The 12065-nt window shown below is 39.6% G+C and overlaps 1 protein-coding gene and 1 long non-coding RNA gene across 3 annotated transcripts in view; one reads left to right on the top strand and one right to left on the bottom strand.

The window, feature by feature from the left end:
• PRELID2 (PRELI domain containing 2) overlaps positions 1 to 12065 on the bottom strand; it is a 57081-nt gene that overhangs the window by 18157 nt on the left and 26859 nt on the right. The window contains exons 6-7 of one of the 2 annotated variants that reach the window (XM_080997301.1): positions 7464 to 7529; positions 7040 to 7264 (exon numbers count right to left, since the gene is read on the bottom strand). In XM_080997301.1, coding sequence (XP_080853427.1) covers positions 7473 to 7529 — 57 coding nt within the window. In that variant the 3' untranslated portion in view covers positions 7040 to 7264; positions 7464 to 7472. Of the gene's footprint in view, positions 1 to 7039; positions 7265 to 7463; positions 7530 to 12065 lie in introns of those variants that run through there. The other variant, XM_080997302.1, reaches the window with a different exon arrangement.
• On the top strand, positions 1874 to 5030 carry LOC308472439. The gene is made up of 2 exons (XR_013983518.1): positions 1874 to 2182; positions 2221 to 5030. It is a non-coding gene; the product is annotated as an uncharacterized lncRNA (long non-coding RNA).

The following is a 12065-nucleotide window of genomic DNA, read 5'->3' as shown; positions in this document are numbered from 1 at the left end:
GATCTCCTGTTTTCTGTTAAACTCACTTTGCAGCATCCTCAGGGACTCCTTCTGCCCTTGTTGACTAGAATTTCTTTGATTTCCACGCCATTTGCTCAAATGCAAAAAGGTACAGTTAAAACAGGAAAGCAATTTAGGTTGCTCACTGAAGGACAAAGCAATCATGCCGTTTGCCGTTGCAGGCAATTGATTTGGACCAATAAATGAAAGGCGCTTGCAGTCATATGGATCCTAAAACCTAATTTACCTCAATTTTTTGCTTGTTAAAAGTTCGGCCATGCAATGTGTGTAAGACAGACTACACTGAATCAAAGACATTTACTGAGACTGGATCCCTCCCCCCCCCCCAACTTATATTCTAGTGTTGCGCCTTTATATTTCCTCAGGATTTCTCCTTTCTACACTTTTTCATGTTGGCCGGTGCCATTTCCCTCCTCCAAGAGATCTGCAAATGAGGCCCTTCTTGTGGACCCCTTTGGAGAGGTTCATGGTGCAATGCCCCAAGATGGATACTGTTTATAGCAGCTCTCATAGAAATATAAGAATACAGAATGTTTTTCTAATCTGCAGGCTGTAATTTAAAGGTGAACATATGGAAAGGCCTCGTTGCAAACTTACTGTTCATATTCCGTCTTCCAGTTTTACCAGTGTGCTTCAATTTGCTTGTCATACTGTTCTCCCTAAATTTTCAACGTTTTCACTCTCCTCTTCAGATGCCCATTTCAATTCCCAAATAATATACCCCTTGTCCTCTGTGAGACAAGACATTTCTGACAACACAGGCCACCTTTCTTTAATTTTGAAAAACCTGGCAAATCCTGTCTTCAGAATTCTTTTACATGCACCTCTTTTCTTGTTTGTCCATAAAGTGCTCAGTTACTATTTTCAATGATGGGCAGGATCCACTCATTTTCTCATTTGGCTCCATTACATGACAGGCTGTCATTTCCTTCTGTAACATTGCACACTAATTTAACTGTGTGCTACCGCCTTAACCTCTACAGCTAAAACTGATCGTACATCAAGGTCCCTGCCAAAAAGATCTGTATACTGCTTTTGAGAAACCGGCTGCATAAGAACATATTGTTTCCTGAAAGAAGAGTTCATTGGAAAAAAAGAGAGAATGAATTGACTACAATCTAATGCACGTTTTCCTGGTGGTAAGCCCCACTGAACATGCTTACTTCTGACTATACATGCTTAGGTGTGCATTGTACGCCCTTGACTTGTTTTCTGCTCCAAGTGGAGGGGGTGGAAATGAGTGTCTCTGAGACCCTGTTGTCATGGTCAGACCACTTGCTGGTGATATTTGGATTCATGGCAGCTATCACCTCCACAGAGATGGGGGACCGACTGAAATGGTGAACCCAAGGAAACTTACAGAAGGATCCCTTAATGCTCCAGAGGGCTTCCCAACAGATAGAGGGGATATTGTCAAGACTCTCTCCTCTTGTTGTGGAATGGCAAGGTGAGAAGGTGTGCCGATATGAACGCTCCTTCATGCCCTTTCCAGCATTGCAGTGCCCACAAAGCTCCCTGACCTGCTAAGGAGCCGCAGACAATGAAACAGACCGGACAATGGCTACAGTGCCTGCAATGCTGATGGACTGCTTTCCCTTTGGTGGAGCATATGTTGTACGGGCGATGTGTGGTTACCCATCACTATCAAACCTATAGTTACGTAAATCCAACTAACAAATATACCCACAATGTAACAGGCTGTGTTTAACTATATGAATTCTTTATACATCATATAATCATAACTCTTTTCACATTATCTAATTGAGTAGAAACAATTAAAGACCAACATATAAAACAGGAAATACAAATAGATCAGTTTTTATATACATAATGTCCAAATAGAAGCTTTTGTGTTCCATGCATGTCTTTGTGAATACAGGTGTCAAACACAACTTTAAGGAGCAGTACTTGCAAAAGATGAACTTTTCTTTGTAATGTTCCACATCTACCTTTGCAAAGTATAGTTGTTGTGTGCAACTGCTGTATGCAGGTATCAGACGAAGAATACAAAAGATCTTAACATATGCCTTTTCAAAATATAGTTGCTGTATGCAGGTATCAGACAAAAGAACTCAAGACAAGGATTCCCGGAATAATACCTTGTTTCGCCCTGCCTGGGTTCATCAGCTGTGCATACTCATATTTTGTGTATCAGAGACATGTGTGGTTACCAGCATATTTCTACCATGTGCATGGAAGGAATGGGGGGCAGGAAAAAGAGGGCTGGAATGAATGCTTATGTGGGTTGCAGAGAACCGCCAGATTAAATTATTGCAAAAAGGTACACAGTCTAATTGTGTGATAAACAGAAGGCTTTGTATTTGCTACTTCACTTAGAAAATGAAACAAGTGACAGTTTCAGAACAGGTCATTCTGCATTTCTATTCACCATTTCTAGGAAATATATGACTGTGAAAGGTACTTTATTTCAGTGGAGCAGACCATCGCTAGTTCTGACATACTGCATTGAAATGTGTTAGATATCAGTCAAATTTATGTATCTGAATAAAGAGCAACGGAATCTAGCACAAAATGTCACTAGGTATTCTCATCCCCAAACAGGAGTGCTCCTTTTCAAGGTGCCAAACCACCATCCCCTCCTCCAGGGATACCATAAGCTGCAATGGTCAATCAAGCAGGTCAATTCATTCTTCCTTCTAGTATGTTTTTCACACTCAATATTCTGTGGCTACTAAGCATGCCCAGTACTTATTGGGCCAGTACTGGGGAAGGACTTCTTTTTAAAGATTTTTTTTTTTTTTTTTTTTTTTTGGTACTTCTGCATACACCAGCCTGGCCAAGCATACTGAAACATCCCTCTTGTTTGTCAGAGGCCCTATTTTGGCTGCACATCTGTTGACACTCACCACTTGAATTCATTATTAGCAACAGTGATGTTTGTCATGCTCAACTGCAATTACTGAAGTTCTTATAAGGCAGAACCACATATACAATGCAGTGAAGCCCCACAAGAATGGCAAGCGATAAATCCTAGATGGAGTTACAGCCTCAAGTTAAAGTCCTAGAATGTGGCTAGATTCCATGTGGCCTAACTTGCTCACAGTCCCTTGAATTTCTACATACATGCCACAGGTAGAGGGGTGTCTGCCGGTCTCTAAAAGTTAAAACATGCTGCATTTCCTGGAACAATAGTCCACAGTACTACAGTGCTAGACACCTTAACACAGAAGTAAACCCCAGTAGTTGAATGGGGCTTACTCCCAGGTATATATGCATAACTGTGTTTACTATGAAATTCACCAAGACCTGTCTTGGGGTTATATGTGTAGAATCAATCTGTTGATTACATAGCTAATCATTTTACAATGTCAAATCAGACACTCAGATTTTGAAATCCTAACTTATCAGGGTGTCTAAGCATCAGTTGTCCTCAAAATGGTTGATTTTGGGAGATGTTTCACCAGGAAATCTTTCCTTTTTTTTAACAGAAAGCTAATCCATTTTATTACTTTACCAAACCCTTGAGAACGACAGCCCCAGATGTCAGCTCGTGACTTTTCTGCTGCATATTTATCAAAGCAATTTTGTGTGCAGTATTAAGACATTGAATGAAAAATGGTGAATTTTTGAGGAAGACATTCTTTCCTCATTAATATATTCAACTCACAATCCTGACAAGTTAGAATAACCTTGTGGCCATTTTGTTATTCTCCACCCTTCCTGCTTTTTGCACAGGAGTCATCCTTTGTGCTGTTTTGCCTATAATTTCTAAGAAACTCATTTTGAAACCTGGTTTGGTGTGTGTGTTTTCGTTATACGTTTTAGGAGAGAAACAGAGTGTATGGAATATCAATAAGAATATCTGAAGGGCAAACATCACGAATGATCAGAACACCTTTTTTAATGAGTTGTACAATTATTACAGAAATGGATGTGAAAAACATCATTTATAATTTCATTAACCCATTCCCTTAACAATTGATTCGCAACACATATACACCACAAAGCAAGTTCTGGGATAATGAAAGATAGCTGTTAATGTAAAAATATTGCAAATGATTATGGGCTAAGAATTAAGTTCTCAAAACATTTTTAATGTTTAACATCTGGAGGTGGGGACGAGTCTGTATTTCTTTCTAGATCACATTATCAAGACACAGATGTCAAAGGCACTTCATGAAGTTGGTTGCTTTTAGACATCAAGTATAGTGTTCAGGCATTCTTACATTTCAATGCTGTTTTGTAGTTTACAAAGCTGAGGGCTATATCCAAGCATTCAGCAGCCAGTAGCAGGCCCTGTAATCTGCAAGCAAACATGCAGTTGACAAGGCACCCAACAACCTTGCCTGTGGTTAACTGAAACAATCTGTGATATTGCGTAGGCCTTGCTATTAGAGAACATACATGCCGAAAGGTTTTGTGGTGCATGCAGTGTGACTTGAGGTAGACCTATCTATACATTTACAGTCTCCACAGAGACGCACAGTGGCTCGCCATGCAAGTCACACCTATTGCAAGAAGAATTCCCATGCCTTCACATTGCTGTGCCTCCATTACATCCTCCTGCAACTGCCAATAGGATGTCAGGAGTCCATATGGTACGCTGCTCCACACAACAGCCACACAGAGGGCACTTTAAGATTATTGTACTGTTTAGACAGGGCCTTAGAAAAGCTGCTTTCTGATACATCGCCATATTTGCACCACCTGACATACAAATGTATTTGTGCCATCCATCAACAGTACAAGATGCTCCCTTTTTAAACGCTGAGATTAATCTCCACATGGGAAAAGGAGAGGCTCTGTGAACTGCTTGGAAAAAAGCAGACGAGCTCCTTCAAACTCTGTAAGACCTGATGTTATATAAAAATGAAAATTTCTAGCTTCCTGGAATGCAATGAGTACATGTAAAGCAGGTGTTAGCTACAACTTAGCAAGTCAGAGACATAATGTGAGGAAGAATCTAATGAGCCTGACATACAATAGTGTTCAAGGAGGACTATAATAAAAAATTCAAGAAAGTAATTATCTCTCTTGCCTTATTTTTTTTAAAAAAAACAAGAAGGCTGACCTTAATATAGTTGCAGAGACTATATACACACTCCCTGAAACAAGATTGCAACAGCATTATTTGGATCTCAAACCTCTCCAGCTGGAAGACTGTTACTCATTAAACCAGGTAGTCACCCTTTTTATACCTACCGCCCACTAATGCATCTTTCTTGATGGTAAAACGTCCTCACCGCCCACCAGTGCTCGATGGAAGGAGGATTCAGCTTGTGCCATAGAACCCCCTACCGCCCACCTAGAATCCTGAAACTCCCACTAGTGGGAGGTAGGAACTGGGTTGACAACCCTTGCATTAAATAGTGCAAGATTTCTACTGCACAAGATCCTGTCCTCTTCCAAATGGCCCGAGAGTAGTAGGGTGCCAAGGCAATTATACCGGTCAGCAGGTATTAGGTTAACAGGTAGTATGTTCTAGGTAGCTGGTGCAGATGAATTCTGGGGGGACTCCCAGACAAAACAGATGCTATTTCACAACAGTGCTATGGACTCATCTGAGCACTTAAAGGGCAAAAGCAGATTTGCTTAATGCCCAAGTGCTGCGCTTGCAGTACTTTATGAGGTACTGTCACTGGCAATGCTCATACCATAACCCTGCTTCCAGTTCAGTTCAAATGCACACCCAGCTTCCCTGTTTGTTGCATTCCTATTTTAACACTTAAATCACAGATCCTTAGATCCTTCCTTCTTAAGGGCTCAGTTGCTTCTCAGCACTGAGAAGGCTTGGAAACACGTGTCTATTTTTCCTCTTCTTGCTTTCAACGTGCTTAGCGAGAGGGAGCAAGAAAGGGAGGCAGCCAGCAGGGCAGTTGGCACACTTTTCAGTCCCATTAGCCAGCTGTCAAATAGCTGTTCAAATGACTGGTTAGGCTGGCTCATTGCTAAAGGAAATGAATTAAAAATGACCTGACATAACTGCTGTGCCGGGTAAATCTAAATTTAATCCAGACTGCTCCAGCAATCTCAGCCATAAAACTGCAGGTGACAAGGTTGAAAAGGACATGGTTTTATGTCAAAACAACATAATCCTCCCTACTGCTCCAGAACATATTTTATTTAACCAAGACTTAAATATTTCTAACACTGAATGTGTACCTAAGCATCACCCAGCAGACCATATCATGTTTACAATGTCTATCCGGCGCAGAGGAGTTACCAGATTGCGGTTATTAATTGTCCTTCCAGCACTTCACCTAATGTAGAACGCTGACAACATTTTGTGCAAATAAAAAGGAAAATTTTTATATATGCAGACATTTAAGTACTTATTAGCATTGTGGCACACAATTATTAATTATTAGTAATTTGCAAATCTAGCGTTAGTTCTCCTTTATTTCAGAAAAGGGCATTCAAGTAACATTTCATATCTGAAGATAGAATGGTGTACACACACATTTTTTAAAAAAACAACATTACCAAAAATGTTCAAGAAAGAAACGAAAACCTGAGCCCTTATGTCAACTTACCACTTAATTAGATGTCAATTACCTAGTTACAAGCACTGAAAGACTAAACAAGTTTTCCATCTTTTTAAAGAGGGCTACCACTGAATTCAGCATTAAGTTAATAAAGATTCTGAGAAGCTTTTGTAGGCTTGAAAAACTAGCAAGGTTTGGCAACAGTTCACATTTTAGAGGGATACACTGGCAAACTGGAGACGCATTAATAGCATTTTGGAGGTTTTAAAGAATGGTATTTGCATAATACAAGAATTTTGAAACTAAAATAATCTTGCAGTTCATGCAGAGCCTTCATGAGACATAGATTCACAATACCTGTTAATAAAATGTCTCAATTTCAGTTGCACTGCTGTGGAATAGATTCTCTGCCCCGAACAACGGACCATGTATTAAAACAAGAGTAAAATCTTGTTTCTTTTGGCTGATAGTCTTTCCGTAGTGCCAATGTGTGTGGGGTTTTTTGAGGGGGTGGGTGGGAATCTTTTTGATGATTAGTTTATGGGAGATTAAAGTGCAACTACACAGTGATGTATTTTTCCAAACCATATTTTCGTTCCCCATGATCACACTGGTTCACAGATTTTAAGTTGTGCCATTCCACATATGCTGCTTAGTTTGTAGGCAATTGTCTTCCTTCAACTCAGTCTTTCCTTATTCGTTAATATAACCCATAAAGTTAACTTCAGCAAGTAGCAGGCCTGGTAATGAGGACATATTGCTGTGCTTCTACTTTAGAAACATGGAGATTTCTCCTCCTGTAAGGTACAAAAAAGTGTGTCTTAGGAGAACATTTATAACAAACCAATCAATAGCCATTTGTTCTCATTTCTAGAACTACTTGAAGGATACATACATTGTTCTCCATGAAAAATATATGGGGGGGGATTACTTTTATGAAAACTACTGAATTTGATTATCACATTCTTATAAAAGAAACAGTATAAACACACTCACATTTCCTCATTACAAAAAGGGGCTCCCAAACTGTTCTTGTAGAAGTTTCTCCATTATCGTAACACCCTGTAAAAAGAACACAGACAGTAATTTTGAACCGTCTGAACATTTTACCAGCACACAATAGCTTTACAAATTGAACCTCTCTGTTTAGAGATCATCTAAGCAGATCAAGACCAATATCACTAAGGAAATATATCAGTCTTTACTGCGATGCCAAGATTGGTGCCCACCACTCTGGGTCCATACAAAAGATTGGGGTGGGGCAACATATTCCATCCTGGAGCTTTGTCTAGGGAAAGCCTCTCAATAAGACTTTTGATTTCTGCTTCAGTGACAGGGGACCAAACAGGTAACCTCTCCAGGGATAGTTTGTCATCCATTTCATTCCCTACTGTTTCGTCCTCCTTAACTCAAAGATACTGGCAACCTGATGACAGAGCAGTGCAATGGTGCACTGAAGCTCACATCAATGGATCTGAAGGAAGGAAGGAGAATGGATCACATGGTTGAGGACAGCAATAGCTCAGCAGTGGAGTTCATGCCCTGCATATAGAAATGGGGATTGTAGGTTCTGGTGATCATCAGGTCACACTTTTGGACATTCCAGATTTGTGTGCCTACTCACAACTCATACATGCTATTTTAAGTACAGTGAAACTAGAGCTGGAGCATCATTTTGCCTTGTTGTCATTTGTGGGATGTATAGATGGGGAATCTCCTCTTTACCTGCACATCTACATAGTGTAGAATATTATTTCAGCCCTGGACTAAGTCTGTTACAACTATGAGAAGTATACCAGCAATATGCAAACCACAACTTGGCAGATTGGTTGTGGTAATTAACTACATGCTACTTGTTTTGCAGCTGTCATCTCAGACCTGGGCAAGCGTTGAACAATGACCATGAGCGAAAGCTCTGCAGCCACAGGATCTCTCTGTTCCCTTTTAGCAAAAGGGAAGTTTCTACCCACATAGTGAAGAATGCTCCCCTCAAAAAAAGACACAGCAGGTTTCCTGTCCCATAGTGCAATATCATGACAAATATGAATCACTTCCAAACAGCAATAACCTAAAGAGACCAACACTCAGTTTGTTTTATCATCAAGTAATGCAAAGGTTTTTAAAGTGATGCTTTCCAAATTCAAGCCAAACATTACTTTAAAAAAAATCAGGGAAAATGCTTTCTCTTTCTCTTTCATTTCCAGAGGAAGTGAGAATGGGCTAGCACAACCCATCTGTCCAAATTAAGTTTACCACCATTTACTAAGTAGTTAATTGACATAAGTGAAAACCCCGAGGTTTGCCTTGAGAATTTAAAAATGTTATTTATTGAATCAATTATGTTCAGACTGTGACAGTTGCTTTTTCATTTCTCCTCTTAGCACAGCAGTTTTAAGGGAAATTGTTTGACAGAGGGGCTTAAGGAAGCAGAGAAGGGAGATTTATGAAATGAAGACGAAACATTAAATGACAGCTATTAGTAAGCACCACTGTTCTTTTCGATTAGATGAGGCTCAATCAAAGTCTGATCAATATATTCCTTTAAACTAAAGCTCTTGTGCTTAAATCTTGACACATGAGATCAAGCTTCAGAATGTTAACCTTACAACATGATGCACTTGAAATGTAAAGGAACCTATTCCTACCTATTAAAATGATAAAAATTATGTTTAATTTTTTTTTAAACCATCTTTTAAAATGTGGCTTAAAAGCCCTTTTCTTTACTTTTTAAACTTTTAATTCAAAAACTCATCAGATTACTAACTTCATAGCATAGTTATTTGTTCGATTCAGACACAGTTAGTTACATAAGGTTCCCACTTACTTCAGTGCAACTGAATATCCGCTAACAGGCAGGGCAATCCTAATGCTGCCCCAAGGTTGCTTAGACAGGTAGAGCCAAGCACTTTATCCAAATCTCTGCTGGTCAGGGCAGAAAACAGTGGGTGGGTGTTTCTTAGTTTTTGCTGCACCAGCTCCAGACAAGCACTGCACCATGGCTCTCTGCAGCAAATGGACAAGCTTAGGATCAAGCAGATTGTTGCCTTGCACTGCTTTGCCTCTGAAATGGCTTGTTTCAAGGACTTACACTTCCTACCTCTGGCAGGAAAACAACAGGCAGTACCTCCGCAACAGTCTGCACTTTCAGTAGGTGCAGTTTGGACTTCCGTGGCAGCGGAACCCCACTACCCTCTGCCTCCTGGACATAGCCTCTGAATTCATTACATATTGAATTATACACAATACATATTAAAACAGTATTTGACATAAAATGATTGGTTATCATCACAAAATCTAACCAAGGGTATCCATGTGTGGTCTTTTTTTTTTTTTAACACTCCTTTCTCACATATATTTTTGCACAGATATTCACTGGTTCCCTGTTAGCTGGTACACGAAGGCCTAGCAACAACATGACCCTAAGTTACCTTGCTTAAAAGTAGATCTCATTGAGTTAAATGGGACTCGCTGCCTAGCAAATTGGTACTGGCTGTAATCCTATGACAAATGACACATGGGAGCAGGTCCCATTAAAGAAAGTGGGATTCTTCATAAACATGCATAGGGTTACTCTCAACATGTCTTCAAAAAGTACACTCTCTTTAGCATATGATAAAAGAAATAATAGGTCAAGTAGTTAAACTGATCTTAAGATTCTCACCATTACATAGATGTAATGTACAATCTAGACAATATTTTAAAACGTTTCTCTAGTATACGTGTTCAAGTAAAAATTATAATAATTTATCTGAAAATATTCCCTAATAATCTAAGGATTTTTCCTGAAATAGCTCAAGGTATTCTACCATATAATCTTGACTTGTTGAAACTCATCGAGCCATATTTGAAAAAAATCTTGCAGTTTTTCAAATATAGTTTCCCAAAAAAAACCTATTATACTTATCAGTTTGATCTTAAAGAGGAAAACAGATCACCCTGTCATGGTCATTTAAATTCTAATATTTATATATCCCTTCTCCTCCCAATCTCAAATTTTCCCTTGTATATTCAATTATAGGTCATCTGTTACAAAAGCCATTAGTGACATTGTGGGTCCAACTGTACTCCATTTCCATCTTACATTTTTGACCAATTTGATAATAAAAAAAAAACAATCTTTTTATACTTCTCTTGGATTTGAGCTGTTATTTATTCATGTCACTTACAAGCATAAAAGCTTTTCTGATTGACAAGTCACAGAACAAACACACACACACAAGATCCACTCCCCTCAAATACTTCCTGGCTCAGATGCCAAAGCAGAGGTGGGCAACCTGCAGCCCGAAATTTATATTACATGTGTCCCCCTCCCTGCCACCACCTCCAAGATGCCTCCTGGAGCTGTCCAATCCCCTCCTTCCATCAGAGCTCTTTCTATTGCTGTTTCTCAGCATCTGGTATTCAGTGGCACACCGCCGCTGAATGCGAAGGTCTTCTATAGCTCTCATGACTAATAACACACCAATCTACCATGCGCTCGACTAATCCTCTTTTAAACCCAGCTTAGTTCGTGGCCATCACATCTCGTTGCAGCACATCCCATAAATTATTTATTCATTGGTCTGTCCTAAATCTACTCCAAATCAATTTCAACTTGGGCGATCTCAAGTTCTAGCTATTATGAAATGGAGACAAGCTTCTCTCTATTACCCACGCCACACATAAATTTTACGAGCCTCTATTATGCCCCTCACTTCATAGTCTAAACAAAAAAGAGAGGACCAAACGCTTTAGCTTTGCCTTGTGGGAAAGGTCCTCTGACCCCTCAATCATTTCGATTGACCTTTTCAGGACTTTCTCCAGCTCTACTATATTCTTTCTGGGAATTCCCAGAATTTTACACACACTATTCCAAATCTACCAGATCCATACATCTGGATAAGAGAACTACAACTCTGGCAGCTTTATTTTCAATGCCCTTCCTAATAATCCCTAGCAAGTATGGTCGTACTTGCCAGGGAAGGCCAAAGTAGTCAGGGGATCCTCTAAATGAGTCACATGATAATGAATCCTAACTACGTGTTTTAGAAACAGTGGGTTTTTAGAAACAGTGGCTAAACCAGGGTTTGTTTTAACCATGGATTGTTTCAGAAAACGTGAGTTGCCTCACAGAGAAATAAATAAGCTACAGCTTGTTTCTCCAAGGCTTGGCTTGTTTTCTAACCGCCCTTGTTTCATGCTTCTGTAGTTTGGGCAAGCATCTGAGGTCAGGTAGCCAAATAAACCATGGTTAAGCAAGTCTACTGGGTTCAGACTTAGCTCCAAATCAGCTGAAACGAAGTGTGGCTCATAAACCAACAAGTCATGGCTTCACAAGGTGGTTTGCCAGGAACAAAACCAAGGTTACTGGGCTGGTTTGGATTTTCAAACCGCTCACACTTTGGCAAAATAAGCCAGGGGGCTATGTGCAAATCTGGCAAATGGGTCTAAATTATGTCGCAACACTACCTGATTTGAAGAGTATATCCATCCGTGATGAATAAATATATACTTATAGCACCGTTTAAATGTTACAATACATGTTTTCCAACCTCTATAACAATACAGGTAATTCTCCCTATTGAGGTGTATCAGGTGACTGTTTCAAAATCTAAAGCA

The sequence above is a fragment of the Podarcis pityusensis genome, assembly GCF_964106645.2.
Source record: "Podarcis pityusensis genome assembly, chromosome: 2".
Classification (NCBI taxonomy): Eukaryota; Metazoa; Chordata; class Lepidosauria; order Squamata; family Lacertidae; genus Podarcis; species Podarcis pityusensis.
This window is presented reverse-complemented; position numbering and strand designations above follow the sequence as displayed.